This window comes from Neolamprologus brichardi, chromosome 20 (assembly GCF_056152115.1).
Source record: "Neolamprologus brichardi isolate AB-2024 chromosome 20, ASM5615211v1, whole genome shotgun sequence".
Lineage (NCBI taxonomy): Eukaryota > Metazoa > Chordata > Actinopteri > Cichliformes > Cichlidae > Neolamprologus > Neolamprologus brichardi.
This window is the reverse complement of record NC_142123.1, coordinates 21,769,086-21,794,916: the sequence shown is the minus strand read 5'-3', so window position 1 is coordinate 21,794,916 and position 25,831 is coordinate 21,769,086. Positions and strand designations below refer to the sequence as shown.

Genomic DNA, 25,831 nt, shown 5'->3' with positions numbered 1-25,831 from the left:
TTGTAGTATGCATTTAGCTGGAAACTCTCTGCCCTGTGTCATTATACATGGTCCGGACAACACACAGCACATCAAAATAAAACATGAGGGTTTCTCAGTGTGTGGTTGCTGCTGTACACCATTTCTACCTTTTACAGGCTTTGTGCAGTCTGCAAGGCTCATGTAAGCACAGGATGTTTGTGCACAGCTTTGGTCTTACTCCCTGCTGGCTTGATGGCCAGATGGGTCAGTGACAGTGTGGTCGGAGCTTGGCGGGCCCCTTCTGTTCGCTGTGAGGGTCCACTCATGGGATCAAAACCCCCGAGACCAGAATTCTAGAAACTGGATCACAAGGTAAATGGATTGCAAGCTGAGCTGAGACATGCAGTGCACACACATAACCCCACACAGTTACAATAAGGAATATGCACTGTCTCCTGAGTAGCAGAGCGGCTACGTGAACATATGCTTACACGTGTATGGCGTGTATAAGGATCTCCCACGATGAGACAGATCTGTCAGAGGGCAGAATGTTTCACCCAGAGAAACAGAAAATTAACTAAAGAAAATGTGATTTTATTTAATAAGCCAGAAGCAGACCTGATCTTTTATCATTCAAGGCAAGCTGTTCAGGAGGGTTAGATTGCCAAAGTGATATTTTTCTGGTCATGTCATGTGGAAATTTAGTCAAGTCATCTTCAACTGCTATTGCAGTCCATTAACTCCATTGTGAAGATACATAATTGATGCAGCCTTTGGGTAGAGTTTAATCAAATGGAGAGTTCTCCGCACTCCACCGCCAACTGAAAAATGAGACACACGATCCTCAGTGATGTAGTGCGTGAGGTAAGAGTATAAGTCACACTTTGAATTGATTTATAATCATTGCACTGTACACGTCCTGCACAATGCCCAAAGCAAAACATGTGGGTATAAGCTTTTAAAGTTGGATTCGTGTGAAGTATTTATGCGCCCGAGACAGGATCAGCAGAAAGTGTATAAAAATGAAAGTATAACAGCCAGACAGCTGATTTTACTAATCTACTCCCAAACAAAAAGGGGCACCGTTTTGGTTTTCACTTTCATTTCATTTTTGTTTGATGTGGATTTTCTATCACTCTTCCCCAACTATTCATTTCCATCTTGGTATTTTGATTCTCTTTAGGCATTTACTTTTCTTTGAAATAACAGTGATCTGTGTGGGATGTGGAAATGCATTGTTTATGCCATGCTCCCTGAAATCAAGGGCTTAGCTCTCTAGTTAAATTTCACACTCAGCCAGCACTTATCTCTGTCAGCTCCCGTTTGAGCCACAGATGATCTGCCTTGTTTTAAATGCTGTTGACTTTTGTTTGTGTCCTGAACCTGAGCTGTGATTCAGTGGTAGAAATGTACTACTTCATTCTATACAAGTACAAGCTCCTGAGAGTGTGCTACATCTTCCACGCAGCCAAGGCGGGAAACAAATATGCAACATATTCATAAGATCTATGCCAGCTCGAGTACGTCTTTTCTCCATGAATGCATTTTTGTGACAGGGGAAATCGGGGGAAAGTGGCAGATTAGCGCACCTACTCAGCTGCAAATTCTGAAGAGCATTCGTCTCACTCAGCCATGCTAATAACACAGCAGTCAATTAAATCCATGAAGTCAGATATGTAATTTTCGAATAATCATTAACTAGAATTAGAAGTTTGGCTATTGAAGAGATGGGAAAGGAAGACGGAGAGAGAGGCGGTGAGAGACGTATAACCATCATTACATTAGAAGCGACATATACTAAATCCTTCAGCCGAAGATGAGTGAAGATAAAGGAGGTGACTGAGCTAATTGTGTACTGTCAGAATCCATATCTCTAACGACTGTCAAACGAGCAAATTTCAAATGTATTCTCTCCGCCCACCCACCGACACCCCCCCCCCCCAAAGGGGTGAAGGCACTGAGAGGGAGAGAGAGAGAGAGAGAGAGAGAGAGAGAGAGAGAAATAAATACCAGGAGACACTAATGTGATGAGAATGATGCCTAGTCTCTTCCGCTGATTAAAAATGCAATAACACTGTGACAAACACACACATGCATACACACAATGTGCAGCCAAAGCATGGCCAAGGTGTTGCTCTGTGGACCGACAGATAAGGAATGGCACCCCGGTCTAATTATTCACTTGGAGTGAAAGGCATTGTATATTTTCATGTATCACTTCAAGAAAAACAAACAAAGGAGCGAATGAATGAACAACATTTCACTGGTGGAGCAACAAAATTTACAAGTGATCTTTCTTCATATGATAATTAGAGTCAATGAGAAGATGGTGGATGTTATGACTCATGCCTAGCCAGTGGCTAGCTTACTGTAATTATGAAATCTTGAAGTCACTGCGTACTGGTAATGGTAACTGGCCTGGTTTCTGGAGAACAGAAGGAATGCAGTGGAAGGAAAAGATGCTGGTAAACAAAAAGCATCAGAAGGAGGTTTCCAGTACAAGATGCAGCGGGGAAGAAATAAGTGGAGTGAAGAGTGTCTTTATCCACCCCCTGTTATATCAGGCTTCAGTTGGTCACTGATGGGAAGCAGATAAGGTTTCAGTCTGGCTGGAGTTGGATAATTGGACATTTATGGAGAGATAGGAGAGCCCAGAGCCCAGGAGCCATGAAACAGAGCTAATCTAGACCCAGCATCAGTAAATTGTCTGTGAAAGAGCGCATCAGGAGTTCTGACAAGATAAAGAAGGCTTTCCTCAAAGGCGGAGCTGGACCAAACTGACATGAAAACTCAGATAGAAGAAAGCCTGAGCCTTTTACAAGTCACATGGCGTGCGTGCTAAAACGCACATTTCACAGCGCAGCGGCGTCACCTTGTCATCCAAATTGGGTCGCGCAGGCTTGTAATTCGTAGACAGAGAAGACAGTTTTGACAATTTTTGTAACTAGACAGCTCTTAAGAGCCAGAACTCTTTTCAAGCTGGTGTACATTTTTAAAAAGCCCATAAAACCTATTGTTCTGCATCAAATACTCCATGTCTTATAATCTGTGACTGGCATCCCTTAAAAGTTTCAAACATTTAAGCCCTCCTGGTGGAATGTGCCTTGCTCTTAGTCCACCATGATTAGTTTCCTTCCTTTGATGTTTCTTTCTCCCATTTCAGTCTCCCTGGAATGTGCTGCCCACAGAACAGGTGCATACTAAGCAGGTGGGTCCTTACGTAGGAGCCTCGAGAGCCTCGTGATGGAGTATTTCATATCCCATACTATTTCAGGCAGGTTTATAAAAGAGATTCCAGGACCTGCTTTGTTTTTTTACACATTTTCTGCATTTTAAAGTTTTTCTTTTCTTTGCATCACGATCCAAAAAGATATTGTTTGAGTTATTTATTGTTTCGGTTCTTTTTTTTTTTTGCTGAGCTGCAAATCTAAACTCTGTACAGCCTCTACTGATTGCTTGCACATAGGCACTGACGCAGGCAATTAATTTGGTGGGGGAGAGGCTAGTCTTAATTGGGTATAAGTAGGATTTTTCTTGGCTGTGTGCAACAGAAAATGACAGACTGTGCGTATGAGAAGTAAAGACCATCTGGTCCCACAGGAGTGGAGCGAGAAGCCAGACAAATGGAAAGAGAAACAACTGAAAACCCGTGTGTATCATTCCCCCTCTCGCACAAACACACACACACGCACAGACAAGAGGAATCGGCATTTCTTGGTCATATATCATTTGCCAAGTAACAGCCTAGAGGGTGAAGAAGCAGGAGTCTCTCATGCGTGGCCTATTCATGTTTTGATGCAATAATCAATATTGAAAATAGTAACATTATGCTTGTAGGCAGGCACGGGAATAAAGAGCGGTTAGCTCGTAAAGACTTGGTCATCAGCAGGACAAATTGATCTGACATGTTACATTATTCATGTGGGGGATTGGCGGTGAGACTCGGGAGGGGTGTTGGTGCGGGAAGAGGAGCAAACGGGCGAGTAAGGAAGTCAGCAAGTGGACATCGTTTTCTCTCGCAGAGGTCCCAGCTCCTCGGTGTACGAGCACCAAACATTTCCATCAGCTACGCAAGCCTACAGTATAAACAACACGACGCCTGATTGCACTTGTACGCCACTTTTGGACTTTAGTCTCTCCTAGTCTCTCGTGCAAACTCACACATTTCCGCACGCACAGAAATAACTATGATATGCTGTCTGGTTTCATTGTATAAAAGATAACAAAATGATTTTATTACACGTCCATAATTTGACAGACATCACAACATACTTGCAAGATTGCTCTGATATTAATGTTTCCCACACCATAATTAGGCATAATATACCCAGTGTGAAACTAAATCAAACAAACATGCTTTTGCAGATACAGGGAAGGTCAGTTCAACAACAGATTAAAGCCATATTCTGTCACTCAGTGAAGTTCACTTCTGGTAAAGAAAACGAGCAGCAGAAGGATGCTGAAGCTTATTATCATTTTCAGAATTTATGTTTATTTTTTATTTTTTTTCCCCTTTTTTTTTCTTCAAGTTTACATCAAATAGAACAAACATACATTGGCACATGCAAAGTGAACACTTTGTGGTGCTTTTCATAACCATTCAAATCCAACAGAACAAAGACTGGATATCTATTGTTTTACTCCAAACATGAAAATACTCTCAGATATTTACAAAAAAAAATAATATATACTTACAATGCCCATCACTCTAACATAAGAATCATCTGGAACTGATTTGAATTAATTAAAATAAATTACTGTATGTGGCAGAGCTTGCTGTTTAAGGTTATTAAATCAATTTCAAGAAATAAGAGGCACAGGAGAAAAAGAAATCACTTAGAAACAATACAAACAGAAATCCAATAATGGGAACCCCAAGAGAATATGGCTTTAATGACATTTTAAAAGAAAATATCTTGAAAGCAGATCCAGTGTCCTTTTCTGCATTTGTCCTTATTCACGGTGGCCCCCTGTTTAGCAGGCATGTTGATCTCCATCAGCGAGAGAAGGGGTGGGGGTGGGGCCATGACACAAGTTTTAAAAAACCCAAAAACCTACAGTTTGGTTCTGGAGGCTTGACCCAGCCACACAGGCCTAAAGCCGTTCTAGTCTCTGTCAGGACTCATGCATCATGTCTGGATGAAAGTTGGATGCAATCCATAGTCCTGGAGTGCATAGGTACTGCAGGTGGTGCTGGGATGCCTCTGTCTGTCTTTCTCTGCTTCTCTACAGCTCTCTTTTCAATCACAGATAAAGGACATACAGTATTCGTTTCCAAGCAGATCAGATCCTGAGGTTGTTGTAACTCACATATGTTTTCTTTGTTGCTTGACCTGAAATCAAAGTGAAATATGAAGAGAGGAAAAAAAGATAAAGATTTACTTTAAGCACAGCTAAAACATAAACAGAAGAATGGAAAAGAAAGCATCTTTTCCAAGGTAAATACACATCGTCATCCTCCTTCCTGCTGTGCTGTGCATTCTTATTGCCAGCTGTGTGCAATCAGTAGAAACAAATTCCAGGCCTCGTGTATCATTTCAACTCACAATGCCCCCATGCAAAGCCTTAGATTCTATTTTCAGATGTTAACTAGTGATAAAAAACACAAACACCACACAAGTGGGCACCGAACAAATGCTGGGGCATGCAACGCGATCCCAGTCTAGATTGCCATGGAAACGTATCAGAATGTGGCTGCGTGCCTGTGTGCAGTTTCTGTTTGTGTGTCCTGCTGTATATCGAGAACCACTTTGAGCTTCAGACCTTCAAAGTGAAAGTTTTTTTTGCAAACTGAGGTCATCCTGGCTTGTCTGTTTTATGGTAGGAATAAAATCTGGAGTTGTGGTTTCTCTTTGGCTTACAGTGACATTTAAGCAGAGTGTCATACTGTGAACAATGGGCTAGGGTAATGTGAATGTAGTCCGTAGAGCAATGACAAGTAGGAGGATATGTGTATCTGCAGGCTTGTTGTCCTGTTTGTGCATTTTCTTAATCACAGTCATTGCTATTCTACTACTTTAATGTTGCTATGGCGACCATCTCCCATGGGCTATGCAATTAAAGTCGCACCATTTCTTTACAGCTGCATTTTGTAGTCTTGGCCGGGAAGTATGATGAATAAAACATTAGTAAATGTACAACAGAATCTTGCTGGTAAACATAGTCAGGAAGATTTTTATTTATTTATTTTTTAAGTAAGATGTTTCTGTGTGCGTTTTCAGGTTTGATACTAAAACCTTTTGAACCGCATGCATTTTTAAAGAATCCGACTTCTCTGTTTATGATCTGCGCCAGAGTAGCGCACACATTGTGTGCATTAATCATGACCTGATCTAAGGGGTTAACATAAATGGAGGCAGCTCAAGCTGCGCTGCATCATTCACATGTAACATCTTTAAACATCCAACACATAGCTCATACAGTACCAGTCACACCCTCCCAATTTGATAGTCTATTTAAGCTGCAAATTCCCCCTCGCTCCCTCTGCCTCTTACATATCAGTGCCACCGCCGCTGCCCTCCATCACCGCCTGTTGCCTAACCCCTCCGCGACCCCAGCATCCCTGGGAAGGTTCCGCCGGGGATAATAACTAATCACTTCCCAATTTCTATGTATCATATTTATGGGGAGCGGTCAGCTCAGGGTTTAGGCACCTAACTCTAACAAAGCCCTTCCAGAAGCAAGTCTCGCCATTCTGCAGTCCTCCTGAAACGCCTCATTTAAGTGGGCCGTTTGAAGGATTATGTAAATTAACTTTAATTTCACTGGTCACTGGGACGGAAAAAAACTGCATGTGTAGAATAACTGTTCAAATCTGATTAAAAAATAGAAGTTTTACTTCCACCCCCGTACTCCACCCCCCCCCCCCCCCCCCCCCCCCCCACACACACACACACACACAGCAACTGCAGTAAGCTATAAACCAAACCAAAAAGCTGAATTAAAAACAGATGAGTACAAATGTATGCAAATTTATAGATGAAGAAAAATTATGTAACTCTTTTAAAGGCTTGTATTTTGGTTTCTGCTGTGTACAAGCAACTGACCCTGGAGCTTTCAAATCCAAGCTGCCTTTTTTCCACTTCTTGATGACATTGTTTTTGGTTCAGTCACACTAGAGTAAAAATAGGACAGCAACCTCCATGTGACTAGGAAAAACTGGTGGTTGCCCGGTGCAGCTGGTACCCCAAAGATTAAGCGTGCAACGGCGTCAGCCTCTTTGTGACCGTTTTCGACTGCACAGGCTGCCTCGGGGTGAAAGCAACCTGTCAACCTGCCTCGGACTGATTCCTGTCACTCTCAGACGGACTGGTGAAGTGTTGCAAACTACTGCTGTCTAATTTATAAACGTAGACTTATTACACCATCACATCTAGCTAGCACAAACAATCTGAGCTAGTCTGTACAACTTGCATGCGATGTGTCCCTCTGCAGTAAAGACTCAACTGGTTGTATTCTAGCTACATCCCCATAGCATCTGTATCATCTTGCAGTTAAATCGCAGTTCTGTTAGGTTATGTCTGGACCTGAAGTAAGTAGTTAATGTGAATTTCTGTCTATACAGATGGCAACAGAATTGCAGATTGCATGTAATTACCAACCTGACCACATTCATTTGCAAACTGAAAGCTGATCGATTGTGTTTTATCTTGATGCACCAAAGTTGTTTTGAAGACTACAGCTTGGTTGCAGACCTGGTTCCCATCCTTGAAGCAACCAGTTTAAAGAAAACAAGATTGCAAGTTCACTGCAGTAATTTTGGTTGCATTGTAGTGTGACAGTAACATTAGTTATGTGAGCAAGTCATCCATCTGTGGCTGCCATATCCTCAAAGCTCATTTTCCTTTAAAGGGACCTAAAGTATTATGCTTTTCCTTAATTGCTGTCACATATATACAGTTAAAATGCTGAATTCTCATATTAGATATGGCCAGAGTTTCAAATAATAATGTCTTCTATGAGATATGATAAAAGTCACATTCGCCTGCTATACAAACTTTCTGTTTGTGAGCGGCAGCCAATCAGAAGAAAGTTGGCTTAATGGAAAAGAGAGCTAAATTGATGAACTAATATACATTTTATTTCCATATAAAGAAGTATTTTTAAAAATTCCAGAGCATGAATCTTCTAACGTCTGAGATTCTAGTTAGTTGTAATAGAAATTGGCTCAGACAAATCCTCTCTATCATCCTAATTTTTAATATTAAAGCCTCCCATAACTCTTCTTCCTTTTGGTTCTTCCATTTGTTAAGTTGTGTTTTTCCAACTACAGATTTCATTGTTAATTAAATGAAATCAGTCAGAGAAGCATTAAGGCATTCGCACACATGCCTGTTGGGAAAAATGTAACGGGACAGTGAATCAATCCGACATCTCAGGGCGAAGCCTCTTCTCCGAGAGGTGTAATCATGATGATATTACACCGTATCAATATCAATGTAAATCTGCAGAACTGCTAATGCTCTTAAACCCTATAAATCAGTTTGAGTCATTCCATAAGGGGCCCCTGAAAAGAAGGAATTTGGCACTCCGATGGTTACAGGAATTGACGGACATTCTCCCGGGATGGTCGAGGCGCAGTTCAGGTTTCAGGGCGGTCATGCACATAAATTCGCCATTAATAAATGTCAGTTCCAATGTTGCTAAAAAAAGAAGGGCAAGAGGAGGAGAGTACATGCAGCGAGGGGAGAAAAGGCGAGAAGATATTCATGTTGGAGAGACAGAAGGTGAGAGAAACACAGAGCAGAAGATAGGGGGCACTTTTGGGAGGGTCTTACACAGACCGCATGCCCTGCTTGGGGACTTTTGATGTGCTGCTGCAACAGATGCCAAGGTTTCACCCCTATTTACTCAAAGAGCCACATGTGTGACAGGCAAAGATGTGCTCCCCATCCCCTGATACGCTTGCATCAGCACTCTGACTTATGCGCATAACTCACACTTTTGACTCACACAATGATACACACATTGAGAAGCACACTCAGTCACAGACCCACACGCTCATTCTGCTCATGACAGATGAGTGTGACAACTGTTGGCTGTTTGGAGAAATTCCCAGGAAAATCTGTGATCTCAGAGGCATAATCCAGAGAGGGGTTGTGGGGCTGGTGCACCTGTGGGTGCCATGATCACTCTGTGTGATTAGAAGTGTTGTGGGAGAAGAGGTCTTTGGAAGCTGTGATGTGTGATTTGCATGAGCTGTCAATCTTCACTGTCTTCGTCCTGACAACTAGAGATGAGCAAAAAGCTTCCATGGCAACGCTGGCCTAGAATTCTGCCTTTGCAGTCTTTCTTCTTTAAAGGGCTTAAAAAACTCTTTCTCATGTTGATGTTTCTCACCCACAACAAACACCATATCACCTAACTACGGAAATATGTAGGCCTCCCCACTCACGTACTAATACCCAGCTTTCTCTCTGCTAACAGGATCATGCTTACTGTTTTAGATGAAGGGTGGTATGAGTAACACACAGCAACAGGGACAGATAATCTCCTTCCATTCCCGTCGACAAAGCCCTGCTGCTTGAAATCTCTTCAGAGGGCAAGTGCCCCCATCTCTCATGTTCCCTGCCATGCAGCTGGCCTAAAGGTCGAACTATTAATCAGGATACAAGATAACTGGGTCCTTTTTAAGGGACATTATACATCATTTTAACCAAGTCACCATCCTATTAAACCAGTGGAATGGGCTTTCTAGTACAAGAAAGGAAAAAAGATTGAAAAAAAGACTAAAAAGATCTCATTTATGTGTCTCGGGAAAATTTACATCTATTATACAGATGTAGATCTCAGCTCCTGGGTCATCTTTATGGTCTGTATCATTTCTCATGGCTATAAAGGGACTATTTTTAATATTAAAGGTTCACTGTGGACACAAATGGATGTGTTTGTAGATTGGATTGTTCATAGGTTAAGTTTATGTCTAACTAAAGTGTTGTACTAAAGTACAAGCATTTTTTTTTTACAATGTATTGGTCTTTAAAAGTGTGAAAATAAAAATCCAAATGTGTATTTCTAGCAGTCCTCTGGTAATACTCTACGTCCACATTCAGCCTGTATAGAAAAACAATATTAGCATTTTTGTAGCTTACAAAAGTACAAAACAGAGCTTAGGCAAGAGTTTTATATTCAAAGATAAAATCTTATTTTTTTCCAGATTAAAGTCATATATGAGCAAGAAAAAAGAAATTCCAATTACTGGTTGCCATGCATTGTGCCTGCAGTGGTAGACCTTATCAAATTATACTTTGCAATCAGAAAATACTTAGGTCAGGACAGAATTGCTACATGATTGGAAGCATCTATGCTTTGAAGAGACACTACCAGGAGAACACCACACACTGATCTGATGGGGAGGTCGTTTTTGTGAAAGAGTTACTGCTGCGTGTCTCTTACTACTCTGCACTTTTAGCATTCCCTCTGTGCTGGCCTCTGAGGTGTGATGCAGTTGGTTCAACCTAGTGAAAATGAGGGCTGTTTTTTTATATATATATTTTTTCTCATGTGATGTTTTAAAGTTTTACAAGTTTAGCCTCAGAGAATATCACATGACTTTAGTCATGAATTAAGAATTTTAATCTCAGAGAGTCTGAGTTTTGCAGGATGTCCACACAGTAAGTCCTGGACATTAACACTTAAAAAGGTTTGTGGACGTATTCATGATTATAGAGTGCAGTAAACTGTTTATTAATAGTCTGCATCCTGCTTACAAATGTTAAAAACTGTGCAAACTTCTCTGTTTTATTGCATGTTGGCTAAAAACGCCACGCCAGATTACTTACTCATGGGGTCAGCAGCGGGGTTCTCACACAGCTCAGTCTTTGCTTCTCCATTGGGCCTCTCGTTGGGCTTCTGGGACAGACGTGATGACATTGTGGCAGCTGTGACTACAGCCTTGAAGCTGCGCTTCCTCTTCTGGACGTTCATCTCAGGGTGGAAGATAATGATGTACACCTTGGGCATGTAGAGCATGCCCAGTGCTACTGAGGCACTGAGGTTCATAGAGATGGTCAGGGTGGTTGTCTGAATGTACAGCTGTAAGTAAGCAGAGACAGGTGAAGAGTGATTTTAATAAAGACTAGAATAGCAGCAGACATAATCAAAATGGGTAGCTCCTTTGTGTGTGGTATCAGCGTTGATTTGGCTGCTCTATGAGGCAGATAAATATGTTAGGAGTAGCATTTAAACACTTATAAAGAAAAATTAGAAACAAGACAGCGATGATGGCTAAACATCTGTTGCCAATTAAAGAGCAGTCACACTGCTGAGCAAAGTGATGAGGCAAAACCTAATAATAGCCACTGCCCAATAACAAAATCTCAGCATCCGGAAGATACATTACATTGTTTGTTGCCATTTTCTGAGTCTTTGTGGTTAACCTTTCTGCAGAAGGAGCCATGATGTTAGTCATTAAAAACGTTTATAATTTTATAGGAACATATTTTTTAATACTGAATTCCCACAATTATACAATTCTTGGTTTGATAACCTACTATTATTAAGAGATAAGTAGGTGATCCCGGCATTTGCTATGTGTTGCTATGAGCAAAAGAGCACTCATGCGTTTAGTACATGATCTAGAAGCATTTATTAAAGCCTGACCTGCAGCTACTCACTCAAGTCAAAGACGGTTCAAGCGTATTAATGACAACAGCAGAAGAATCACCAACAAATATCCTTCCTTGCCCTCATTCCTGCCAGCCTGTTGACTTTTTTCCCTCTAGATTGATGGACCACACTGTCAGATGAGAAGCTGTCCATGACATATTGAAGCCACCTTTCTTTTCCTTTTATACGAGCTGTTTTATTTCACCGCTCAAGCAATCCGAGCCCTACTTCTCCCACTAGCAAATTCTATTACCAGGCCCACTTTAATGTATATTCCTCTGAGAGTACAATAAAAGAACATGTATGCACTAAGAACAGTACATTTTCAGCACACAGAAAGTCTACATTTATCTTTCTGCAGCTCTGCACACAGCGGAATGCAGCCCGAGAAAGGCTGTCAGTGCGGTAAGTGCTAGGATCATTCATTGGACTCCCGTGACATGAACACAGGTACATTCTCTCAAATGCATCCAACATGACATTCCCTTTCAGTCGTTGCATAACACCTTTCACACTGTCAGCCTGTAATTGTGAGCTTGCATAACCCAGATCGTGTAGGGATTGCAAATTTTAAACACTGACTTCATTAGAATCTAGTGATTTTTGAGGTGGTGAAGTCGGTAAATCAGAGGACATTTAAGAGCTCTTTGTTTCATTTAAGGGTCTTGGAGGAGAAATAATCACTTCAAGAGGGGACATTATTGTTTGAAGAGCCGATCACCATAGCCTCCTCTCTAATCTACTGCACTTGAAAGCATCAGATGTCACTTACATACTACCATTCAGTCAGTCACTGGTAATGTGCACTAGGAGAGGGTACGATTGTAAACACATTATCCACCACAGCGTGTCTGTGGAGAAGCAAAATGCTCAGTGAATCAGTGAGAGGAGGAAATGTCACCATTTGCATACAATCTTTCTTGGTAAATATTCGGAAACAGTAATTTCTTTCACTCATTTCCATGCTAGTCATGCCTTTGTCTTCTAATCTCCAAAAATCATTCAGATGCCTGATATCATCAACACACCAATGCACTCAATTGCCTCCATACCCTCCTGTTTCTCTGTGAAGCAGCATCAGAAGCAGCGATCTGGCTGGTACACCATGCATTAATAACTGTATGAATATCACAGTACTCTCAGCGCACTCTGTTCCCTGTCACTCTGGGATGGGGGAATGTCGTTTCAGCTGCAAATTTGCAGGGCTCATGGCTAGAATTTTTTGGGGCCACAAGTCAAAGCGTTGTGGGGCAGCGCACGTGGCATCAAACATAATCGCCAGAGAATCTTCAGCCTGTGCTGCTGCGCTTCCATGTTTGGTAGATGGTAACCTGTCTGGTATCCATAGCAACACTACAGAGTTTGGTGCAAGCAACTAAAGATGCCTGGAATAAGCTTTTAATGAGATCCTGATAGCAAAGAGTCTGCAATGCTGACCCTATCACAACTGATTTATTGACCATGCAGGAGAGCTGATTCGGGAGCAGGCTCACAATAAGCTGTAATAGGCACTTTGTGCGCTCATACGCACACACAAAGCATGTGTAGGTATGTGGGCTTTCATGCTTTCTAATACACATGCCCGCACACACACACACAGGCACATAAGCACACCAAAACAAATCCTTTTTCTAACCATCTCTAACCGCAGAGACAGGGTTTTTCCATTGTGCATCTCTGTGAGCTTGACCCAAATTCGTACCCACCACTCAAATGCTTTGCTTGTCGCAGAACAGTCATAATTAGCTTCTGTTGCTTTAACATAAATAAATACATGAAGGCATTTTCACAACTGCTTGGCAACTTACTATTTATAACCACCGTAATGATTTATTAACGCGCTCATCAGGAATCAAACGGGTGCTTTTGAATTTTACATCTCACTGACAAGCCAAATGCCAACATTCAGTCACAACAGACGATGTTTCTACTATTTAGACAAAAAGCTGTTGAGCGTAATTCTCATAATTATACCCACCAGGGATATACTTACCGCAAAGGCAATTTAATTGTGTATGGATGAGTACTATAAATGCACACAGTGATAAGAACTTGATTCAGTAAGTGACAATTAGGATGCTCTCTGCCCCGTTAGAGAATGCCTTCAATAATGAATCCAGGGGATTTGCAGTCTCCCCTCAACTACCTGGATGTCTCTTGTTGTTTGGGGTGGCCTACTTTCTATCCTGGCTCGTGTCATGAATAACTCTGTCTGGCTTTGTGCTCCAAAGCCTGATTCTGTATTGTAGCTCTGTATGTTGATGGCCTTTGCTTCTTTTCAACTCTGTACAGGAGATCCCCATTTCTGGTATTCATGATTGGCAGATTAAGAAGCTGTGACCGATAATGCACTCTGCATGTGGCAGAGATGGTAAGTAATTGTCACAATAATTAGAGGAAATAATTTTTGATGTTTCCTTGACATGATTTGTCAAAATACAGCGTTCAGGATCCATCACGTGTGTCGGCAGGAAAATTTGTCCCAAGAAGCCAAAAATTCAAAGTGACACAATTTAAGTCCTACACGACTAAGAATAAAACTCTTTGAAAAAAACAGAGTTATTGTGTTTTGCCTATTTTCTGTCACATATATATTTAACAAGGGCAAAGTTTCAAACAATAACGTCTATGTGCAAGTGATCCCTGTGAACCAGAAGCTCATGCTTCAAACTGCTGTAATTGCTCTGTTTCAGACAGTTCTCAGTGAGGCTGTGTCTAACACTTTACAAAGTGTTACCACCATGTTTTTGTCATGTTGTTACTTTCATTACAAAGGTTCTTCAGTGCTCTGCACAATGGATGGATATTAAGAAGGTACTTGCTGCAATTAGCTGACTTCTCTTCATATGAATGGAGGAGGAAAACGGTGGAATGGTCTATAACTTTTTATTCCATGAAAGGACAAAAATGTGATAAAGCTACAACTGTGTACAGGACAGTAGGAATTATCAGCTTATGCTCACATAGCACTTGATCTTTGCAAGCATCTGCATGGACATCACGCTAACACAAAGCTGAGTGAACGCCTACCCCAGCCCAGCAGCTCAGAGATCTTCAGCATGGAACCAAAAAGTGATGAGCTGACAGGCTTGAAGCATTGTAGCCTCCATTTCTACCTGTAGTTATTTACATTTGGACTGCTCTTGTGTGTTGTGATTAGGACAGGGATTTGTGTCAGTGTATGAACCTGTAGCCTAAAGTTTATATCGTTACTGGTTATTATGTGACAATTCACGTCAGGCCATGTTACAAAGTAACGACAAATTAATCTAACAAGTAGTGTAGTGCCTTACTTTCTCCAGGTAGTAATTAAGTAATTAATGTAATGCAGCACCAATAATTTAAGTCTCTCTAGGTGTTTGTTAGTTTGCAAACTCCTCCTACATGATCAGGAGTTTGAGTGACCAAACTTGTCACGCAGGTAGGTTTTGAAGGTTCTTATCCATATCAGAGATTAAAGATCATCACGTTTCCTAGCAACCACCACACAATAGGCTAACATCACCAGTTTATAGCATTTATGCACCCATAAAACCTTATGAAAACATTGCATCATTTTTCTTTCATGACAGTGATATCGAATTTATACCCCTAAAAGCTGAAATATGTACAATATATTAAAATGCCATCATGTTGCCTGGCAACCGTCTAGCAATGAAGTTAAAGTCTTTGTACACCTACAAAACCTTATGAAAGCATCCTATCATTTTAATTTCGTGACAATAACATCTTATTTATATCCACAAATGATGAATTATACATGCCTAGCAACCACAGAGCAACTGGCTAAAGTGACCCACTTTATTTCCCTCAATTTTCTCCATGCGGGTAAGTAAGTATAAGTAAGTCTATTGCTTTGCAAGCAAAGGCATAGCAATATTGTAGCATAGGCATGTACTAGTAATGTGTAATAATTTACTTTTTTTTTGAGTAGCGGCAGCTATCCTTAATATGGTCACCTCAGCCACAGCTATTCCACCCAACTTTCTGTTTGTCTGGGGCAGCCAATTGGAATAAAGATGGCTTAAGGGGAGGGTGGCCCTAAATGGAGGACAGCTAAAATGCCTTGTTTCAAAAAGAGGCTTTAATAAGAGGCTGCACAATGGCACGGGATAAAATCAATAAGAAACTTTTTACTGTGAATTATGCAAAGCTACCCTAGTGCAGTCTAAGAATAAAAAGCATGGTGCTGCAAATGAGAGTATTAGGTCTCTTTTAAACTTTTGAATTTGGGAAATCATTTCAACCTTGGCCAATATTTAGAGGAGTTCCAAAGAAAGAGATAATCTGTGAGAGAGACAGGTTTTGGTAAAGTTTGATGATCACAAGCCTATTAAAAGATACTAGAGGAGAACACACACTGCCTGCGGAGAAGCTGAGGATCCTCCACAGCTCCTCGCGGCCTGATGCTCCCTCACAATGAAGAAAATTCGACATTGAGAGCGATGATTCTGTCAGCAACAACAGTTTTGACAACATTCAATCAAACTTTAATCACATACTCTGAGATAATGCGCATTACACAGTTCCTCAGTGACAATGCAATGCAGTCAAGTGCCTCTGGCTGGATGGCATCTGTCATGAACAGTATCTCAACTGAATTACAACAGGTAAAATCTAATATAGTGTTTTATATATTTATTCCAAATGATAGCGGAACTACAAATAATGAACGATGTGTTCATATTGTTTTGATACTTCTCTGAGACTGGTTGACATTACAAAAATAAATTATTCCCCACCTACAATATAGATGATGTCAAGGCAGTAGTGGCAGACTGTTCTTCTAGATTATATTCAATTGGAATTTGCATGCATGTTTTTTCAAGCAAAGACTTGCAAAGATTTCAATCAATCAGTAGCCCAGCCTTAAAAGTGTAAAAGGTAATATACATAAAACCTACATTATTTTCTCCATTTGTGATTTTTTCTTTGTATCACAACAGCTACGAGCAGCTTCTGCTTTGCAGCTCCCAGTGTTGCATGAATGAATAAATACATGAATTTTTAATTTCTGTGTTTGGACATTTATATGACCCATCTTTCATGGGATTATTAGACACAACAAGCCAAATGTCACCTAACATCCGGATCATCCAGACTTAGACGTAAGTGCTCAAACAAACGTACGCATAAGGCTCCTTGAATATACGCTCAAGGATATATTTCACTATGGAAACATAAAAACACATGAGCACAGCCCATTAAAACCCAAGGCATAAATAAATCCAGACAAATCAAACACTACTTCTGCATCCATTAGTGCCAAATGTTTTAAATGTGACCAAATTCATATCTAGCAGTCTGTAACCCATATAACGCAGTCTCTGATATAGCCATATGCCACTTTTGCCCTGCGTTCTCATGCTTTAGAAATGCATTAAGAAAATGCAAAAACATTATGAAGAAGGCGTTTAATTAAAGCTCCATTCTCATTCCGCCTCACATCTAAAACAGAAAGATTAACATTTTTTATACAACGGTTGTCATAAATCATGATATGAAGGACAAGATAAAATGAAGTGAATTCCGCTCTCCGTCTCATTTAGCTCGTAATGTTCGCAGATTCTTTCATCTTCGGTCACACCTCTGTGTCTTCCCATTTCAATATGTAATGGCAATACTCCACATCTTAACTGTGCACAGAGTGTGAAACTGATGTCACACTCCCTTCTCCCTGATAAAAAATAATGGACTAAAGTTAAAATCACAACTACAACCTTTCTTTCTTTCCATTAGACTTGACCACATTTAGCTTTTTGCCTGCAGTCTGCCTCTGGTGCAATCTACTCAAGGTTTCATGCATAAAACAAGTGATAGGCAGGGGAATTTCACATATTATTTTCAAAAGACTCCACATCTCCGCACTAAGTGTCACATCCAACTCCTGTCAAACGCCGCTGTTTGCAGAGAGACAGGAGTTTTAGAAGATGCAATTTTACCTGCTGAAAGCTGAAGTGAAAAGGTTTTCCGCAGCATAGTTAGTCATTGTTAATGATGCTTGTCAGGACGAACTGTCCCCATGAAGTTTATGTATTACAGGGGACATCTTACAAGAGCCTAAGAGGTTTTCCACGCATGTACTGAGGCATATAAGCTTCCAGTACATGGAGTTCACTTTTAAGCGTGACTGAGTCTTGTAGGTGTTTTATTAGAGTGTTTCAGTGCCTCGGGATAAATGTTTCATTATATCATCGTCCTACTCTTCTGAACTGCAAGAAATATTCTATGTTTAAACACCAGCCCTCGTGTTTATTGGCAGAATACATTAAATCTATTTATCAGTCCTTTGCTCAGAGCAAACACTTACGGTGAGGCACTTCAGGCAAAAAGCGTTTTCTTTTTTGTTTTTTTTTGGTGGCTGTAGCTCAGGAAGTAAAGCAGGTCATCTACTTATTTGAAGGTTGGTGGTTCGATCCTTGGCTCCTCCAGTCTGCATGCCAAATATCCTTGGGCAAGATCATAACCCCAAGATCATAAGTTGCTCTCCGATGCATTCACTGGAGTATGAATGCGTTTGAATGGTAGATAGAAGCAGTTAAGCATATAAAATAGCGCTTGTGTGAATGGGTGAATGAGGCATATTGTATAAAGTGCTTTGGGCGCTCCGGCAGAGTAGAAAAGTGCCATTTAAGAATCAGTCCGATCATATCTATTACCTGAACTGTTTATACCTATGTAACAGTTTCAAATAAAAATGTATAGCTTTTCACAACATATAAAATCACCAGCCACTATATTAGTTAGACGTGTTCAACAGCTTGATGATGCAAACATCTAATCAGACAATTGCACAACAACAATCAAATGCATTTAGACATTTAGATATGGTAAAGACAACCTGCTGAAGAACACCAGAATGGGGGAAGAAATCGATTTAAGTGGCTTTGAATGTGGGAAGGTTGTTGTTCCCAGGGAGGCTGGTCTGAGTATTTCAAAAACTGCTGATTTACTGTGATTTTCCCACACAACCATCTCTAGGGTGTACAGGGAATGGTCTGAAAAAGAGAAAATATCCAGTGAGCGTTAGTTCTCAGGGGGAAAATGCTTTGTTGGTGCCAGAGCTCAGAGGAGACCGGTCAGACTGCTTTAAATGGATAGGAAGAGAACCATAACTCAAATAACCATTCATTGCAACCAGAGTATGCAGAAGGCCATCTCTGAATGCACAACATATCAAACCTTGAAGCAGATGGGCTACAGCAGCAGATGACCACATGAGTGCTGCTCCTGTCAGTTAAATACAGGTAAAGTGAGGCTACAATTTTCACAAGCTCCGCAAAACTGGACAAGACAAGATTGGAAAAATGTTGCTTTAACATGAAAACATGGATGCTTCCTGCCTTCCATTAACAGCTCAGGTTGCTAGTTGTGTTTGGATAGGTTTTCTTGGCACACTTTGGGGTTCTTAGTCCCGACTGGGCATTGTTTAAACACCACAGCCTACCTGAGTATTGTTGCTGACCCCGTCCAAGTTTTTATGACCACAGTGTGCCCATCTGACCCATGTCCCAAAGCTCAAATAATCTCAAACAAGTTTACTGAACATGACAACGAGTTAACTGTGCTCAAATAACCTCCACAGTTACCAGATCTCAATCCAATAGAGCACCTTGGAAGAGGAAACACATCATGGATGTGCAGCTGACACTATCATGTCAATATGGACCAAATTCTCTGGGGAATGATTCCAGCACCTTATTGAATTTATGTCACAAAGAATTATGGCAGTTCTTAAGGCAAAAGGAAGTCCAACCCAATACCATCTGCGTGTAGCTAAAAAAAAAAACAGTCTGGCTGTGAAAGTATTTTCTAATTTATGCTGTGATAAAAAGTGAACTTAATTTTCCCTCAGGAAAAACCTTTGATTCTAATATGTCAACAAAATGTCACAAGAATAAGTGGGATTTATCCAATATTCATGTAGCTGTAATGGTAATATCCGCAGGTTAACAGATATGTAAATAGATAATGCATCGTTTACATATTTAAACCCTTATTTGCAATACACTTTTTTGAAGTAATAAACTGGAGAGGTTTCATGCTGATTTGATCTGGATGCAGGTGACTCTCATAGTAATTAACTTGAGAGCGGTGAGTATCCGGCTGAGCACATGCAGGTGCACAGTAGATGCTCAGTGATCTTTAACAGTGTTTTTGCGTGGTTTTCCTCTACGATGCCTGAATGGGCAAACTTGGGGAGGGGGTGTCACAGGTGTGGGAAATGAGGGTATCTAAATGGTGTGGGCTTTAAGAAATTCCACTCCTGCTGCAAAACAACATTAGGTCAAAGAGTCAAAGGCATTATCAGCTGGTGTCATGTCAGCCTGGTATTATTAGAAAGCATTTGATATTTGAAAGAGAGATTAGTCATATATGACTGGTTGCGTGGCCACATCTGCACATGAAAAGACAACAGGGCAAGGTATTAGGAAGTGAGGATGCGCTCAAATGCGTCACGCTGAGACTCATATAGCCGCCAATTGTATATTTCCACGCATATCTAAACACAAGCAATTACACACACGGCACCGATCTAATCCAATCCCCTAATTACACTATTTCTGTATTTTGACATTACTTACAGGGAGGTAATCATATAGGCATCCTTTGAGCCGGTAAGTACAGTTTAAGCAGAAACAGATGTGAGGAAAGCGGGCTGAAAACTTAAGCATAAGTCGGCTGAAAAGACAGAAAAGTTAGCATCCCTTCAAGTTGACTTTACTGCAGCTTTTGCAAGGGATTTTATCAAGACATGCTCGGGCACTTCTCACTAGCAGTGGCTGGGGAGTAAGCAGAAATGCACCCTCAAAGGCCATTACGCCAAGCTGCTGCAGTGTGAACTGGAGGTGTGTGCGAGGCAATGATCCAGTGCGAGGAAAGAGTTAACTGCATAAGGGGGAAAGATAAACACATTACTGCTTCGCTAGTCGCCGCAAGTAACATAATGAACTCCTAATCGCTGCTGAGGGTGTAATTCATCTATGAAATCAGCAGCAAATTGAGATGAGGAAAATCAGCTTCTGATCCATCTCATGTGGTAGCTTAGCAGGAAGGATATTGAACGGCGTGCCTCTCAAAAGGTTAGGAGCAACACTTTCCTGTCAGCATCGATATTCTGTCAGTGGAAAACTTCTCCTTGGCTTCGTCTCGTACTCACGGGCCTGCTGAGAAGCACGCGCGTCCAGCGGATGAACGTATTTGTATTCTGCGCAGCGCTGGCCAGATAAGCAATGACTAGCAGAGAAGGTCGGAGTGTCATATTCTCAATCAACTCCAGTAGCACACAATGTCAACTGCTTTGTTGAGTAGAGTGCAGCTGTCAAGAGATGGAATGTGTTGAATCAAATTTCTATTTACCCCCTCATTTCTCTCTGCATTCCTTCTCTTCTTGGTCCTCATCGTTCTCGTCTTCCACCTTTCCACTTGCCCAAACTGCTTGTCTCCCTCTCCAGAATAAAGCATAGTAGTATATGTTGGGCCCCAGGCATGAGAGCTATAATAGCATCTGGAGCTGCCAGCATCCCCTTGTGTATCCCTCTCAGGCATTCAAGGATTTTGGTGCTTACCATCAGCCCTTCCTTTGTCTTTACATGTCTATTCCCTGAATGTCTGAGCTATTTAAATATGAACTCAAAAAGAAAAGAAATCCATAAATCACGTAGTCACTAAATGTATGTGTGTGTTTGCACGAATATGCACATACATGAATATGTTTGAACAAGATAAAAACGGGGCCAAAGAAATCCAACCATCCATCCATCCTCTTCTGCTTATCATTATCAGGGACGCAGGGGGGCTGGAGCCTATCCCAGCTATCATACGGCAACAGGCAAGGTACATCCTGGACAGGTCGCCAGGGCTAACACAGAGAGACAGATAACCATTTTCACTCGCATTCACATCTATGGGCAATTTAGATTCACCAATTAACCTAACTCCACTACTGGGGATAGTGGGGCCAAAGAAATGAAAGTGAAATGTGTGAGGAGGGAGAAAGAGACAGACAAAAGAGAAGTCTGGTGACAAAGAGAGAGAAAGAAATGACTCACCTTCTCCGCTGACTGTGCTGTGCCAAAGAAAATTGGGATGAAGGCCAGCCAGACGATGCAAGTTGTGTACATAGTAAAACCAATGGGTTTGGCTTCATTGAAGTCTTCTGGTACATCCCTCGTCTTGATAGCGTAGATAGTGCAGGTCACCATCAGCAGGATGCTGTAACCCAGTGAGCAGATTATCTGTAGGTCTGTGATGTCACACTTGAGCACTCCGCGGGCCAGCCTGGGGTTTATGGTTTTCTGTTCATCGTAGTCGATGATAGTGTTTGGAGGGTCAACAGCAAACCACACCAGCACCCCCAGCAGCTGCACGCAGATTAGACTGGAAGTGATAGCAATCTGGGAGGTGGGGCTGATGAAGCGAGGGGCTGTCACTGTCTGCTTCCCCTGCTCGAAGATCCGATAAATACGGTTGGTCTTAGTAAGCAGTGCGGCGTAGCTGATGCACATGCCCAGGCCCAGAAAGATCCTCCTGAAGGCACACACGGCTACGTCAGGCTTGGCAATCATGAGGAACGTAATGATGTAACACAGGAAGATGCCAGTTAGCAAGACGTAGCTCAGTTCTCTGCCCGATGCCCGCACGATAGGCGTGTCATTGTAGCGGATGAAAGTTGCCATGACAAAGATGGTGGCGATGATGCCAAGCATGGCCAGGAAGACGGGGATAATTGCCCAAGGGGAATGCCACTCCAGCTTGACAATGGGGATAGGTTGGCAGCTTGTTCTGTTGGAGTCCGGCCTCATGTCGTAGGCACACAGTCTGCAGGAAGTTTCATCGTACTGGTACTGGTAGCCATCGCAGAGCTCACAGTGCCAACAGCACGGCATGCCCTTTACTTTCTTCTTCCTCTCTCCAGTTTTGCAGGGCAGACTGCACACAGAGATAGGCACCTCCTGCTCCCCATCTGGCCACTGAAGCTCCTCCAGCTGGGAAAAATGTGAGACACCACAGGATAAGGGGTTAGCAACAGTGAGATAAGCAAGTGATACCATGTGGGTATTGGTAAGCAGCTGTATTTTGAGGCAACATAAGATTAAATTATGATTTTCCTTATTTTCTGCCATACATATACACTGCTACAAGGGTGGATACTCATAATAAACATGGCCAAAGTATTTGAAAGCTTTTGTTCAAGTAATCCCCTGAACTAAAAGCCCCCTTGATGTATTGAAACAGTTAATAAGGTGTCTTATCGCATCATATTAACTTCTCACTTGTTGCTATACTCTCAAGCTTATGAAGTTACATTGCAAAAACAAAGTTCAATGCAGTCTAAACGGTGGGGGGGGGGGGGGGGGGGGGAATGTGTAGGAAAAAAAACCCGATGAACCTAATACAGCACAACATCTTTCCTGCCAATTTCTTGGAGGGATTGCCTTTTCTAATACTTGAAAGTAATTGAAATCACCATGGCAACAGAGCCTACCTTTGTTCAGTGAAATAAAAATAAAGTGATGTGAAATGCAAAAGACATTATGTTTTAATACAGGAGCCAGTGAAGTATGAAATACGTGATGAGAAGGAAGGAGAATGGGATTTGGGATTGCAAAATGCTTCGGTTAGACTTTGCACAGCCATTTCTAGTTATGATTGAAAAGTGCAGTATACAGACACACTATCTGAAGGTCTAAACCAAAGAGGCCCAAAGGTGTTTCATGATTCAAGCTCAAACTATAGCTTCGATGTAAAAGCCAGCCCTTTAAAAAGAAAAATCCAAGAAGAAATAGAATTTTTAAGACTCTTACATATTTTGCTAGGGAGTTTAAAAAAAAGAAAAACTTTCAAAGTACTCTGAGCTGATCTTTTTATTTATTATGAAAGTGTACTGATCCGTGACTTTAAAAGAAGCAGAAGATAAAAGATACACCAACACGGTTTCGCAGCAATATCAGTCATCAGCAGTATCACAGAACTAAACCGAGTCCAACAAAAACAAAAGGCATTCGTATTCTGGGGCGCAAGTTTTAAGCCTGAAATACATCAATGTGTCGAGGTGTATAGAGCAACATAACAATCACATGTTGTAAGACTGTACATGAAAATGAAGAGGGATTGAATTTAGTGATTATTTTTGTAGCGTGCTTTGATGGTAAGTGTATTCATGACTTAAAGACACCCTGTCGAGTTTCTGACTTCCTTGTTGTTGCATGTCCTCATTTTGTTTGTCTCAAGTGTACTCATAAAGACGCACACCAATATGCATGTGTAGTTTAGCCGACGTGTTCCCACTGTTTCACTTATCCGGTGCAGATGATGGCAAATAAGACAATTGGTTGTTTAAGGGAGATGCACATACATTACAGACTTTTTTCTCCTGGCCCATTACGGGCCTTCAGCGTTGGCCATAACTGTGCCAAAAATCATGCGATTACTTCCAGAGTCACAATTTTGACTGCTTAAGTGCTTTCGCACTGAGAAGTAAGGCTAAATGCAGTGCATCACATTTTCCTGGCTCGTGCAATCATAACTGTCAAAATTTGACTGTGTAGAACTGCACACATCTCACACTCAATAGCTGTCAGCTTGGCCATCCAACAGCTTTTACCGAGAAAGCTCGTGAGTACTGATGGCAGTGCAGAGCGAGCTAACAAGGAAAGATTTACTAGATTTACTTTCTTTTAGGCATTGACTTTGCTGGTGTTGTGGTATTGATGGTGTTAAAATGGTTTTCTTCACTGTAGAAGAAGTTAGTACTATGTTTGGTTAAATGCTCAACTTGTGAGCGCTATCGAGACAGTCATAGTTAAATGCTGCCGTTGTCATTTCCCATAATTTCGCGACACCTCGCTGTCAAATTAATTCTCTCAACATATTTTCCTTTTTTTGTGGTTTGTTTTTTTAAACCATTTGATCAACAAGAATGCGTTTGATGCTTGACTTAATAAGATAATAATATCTGCATCACAATGAGGGTGATTATCACTGACGTGCCATTTATTAGACTTCAGTGATACGCACAGTGCGTTTTAGTCCATCGGACTGAATGTTTGTTTTTACAGAAAATCTCTACAAGGCAGTATCAAAGACCAGCAACATTTAGGAAAAAATTATCTGTTTTTTTCTTATTTACTTATTTATTTTGGGCTCACCTGCTCATTAAATATGAAGATCGAGCCTGCAGCCTGTTATCTTAACTTAAACCAGAGACATCACATCTAATACTTATGTGGCTGCCAGACTTAAGGAAAACACAAGAAATCCTTCCTCATCCGCAAACATCAATTTATCAAATGTATCATTACTTTTCTTTTTGTGTAAGGTTTAGAGAAACAAGATATAATGAGACAGTTAGTGAAATCTTTTTTTTTTTGTCCTTGCTTCCTGCAGCTCAAACATTTCTAAGGAAATATTTTGACATTTTTGAAAATACACTATTTGTTGCAGTCTTTCTGTAGACTCAAATGGGCTTTAACATATCAACAAAACATAAAACACTTGTTACAAACTTCAAACACTTATGGCTTTACAGTTAGACTCTTTAAGATTAACATGGATTGGCTTTAAAAAATTGCACCAGGTGCAAATACCATCACGTATGACATGAGTCTGGCATCACCTCAGGTGATAGCATCACCTCCTCCACATGTGGCAACTGCCATTAATTGCACATGCAGATATGCACCCCACTCGCACACAAACGCGCACTCTCACACAGCTGCAGTGTGTTTGCGATGTGTGCACCTGTATGACGAATGTGTTGTTTCTGTGCTGTCTGGGTAGATTATCATCTGCCATTTATCTGAGGGCATGAAGGTGCCACTTGTTATTTGGACAATGAATGGTGCTCTCTGGAAAACCTCCCGATTACACACAGTGTGGAAACAGTAATGAGACCAACAGCTCTGTTGCCATGGAGACCAGAAACAAGATTTTTGACACCTTGGACTTGCTATGGAGGCTGCTATTTGGGTTTTGTTTTATTTGTTAATTTTACAGTTAATTTGAGTTTCTGCGAGCTGGAACAGCATCGCATTGAATTTCTTTATTGATCATCGCAGAGTGTATCAGGGTGCTCATTCCAACGAAACCTTTAAATTAGACGGCGCTTACAGAACGCAGTAACACCTTCTTTTCTTTTTTTTTCTGCATTAGGATATAATTGTATTGTAACAGCATTTGGTTTGTAATCACACTAAAACAGAGCGAAGGAGAAATCTCCAGCAGCAGACGTTGTTCCACCTGTTCTATCAAATGCATTTGG

At 41.2% G+C, this 25,831-nt stretch overlaps 1 protein-coding gene across 1 annotated transcript in view; it reads right to left on the bottom strand.

The window, feature by feature from the left end:
• Positions 1–4,164: 4,164 nt before the first annotated feature.
• The window catches only part of LOC102776692 (metabotropic glutamate receptor 7-like), a 72,469-nt gene continuing 50,802 nt past the window's right edge, over positions 4,165–25,831 (bottom strand). Inside the window, exons 8-10 of the mRNA XM_006796360.2 lie at positions 21,621–22,556; positions 10,743–10,995; positions 4,165–5,294 (exon numbers count right to left, since the gene is read on the bottom strand). Of these exons, the coding sequence (XP_006796423.1) occupies positions 5,245–5,294; positions 10,743–10,995; positions 21,621–22,556 (1,239 nt within the window). The 3' untranslated portion in view covers positions 4,165–5,244. The remainder of the gene's footprint in view (positions 5,295–10,742; positions 10,996–21,620; positions 22,557–25,831) is intronic.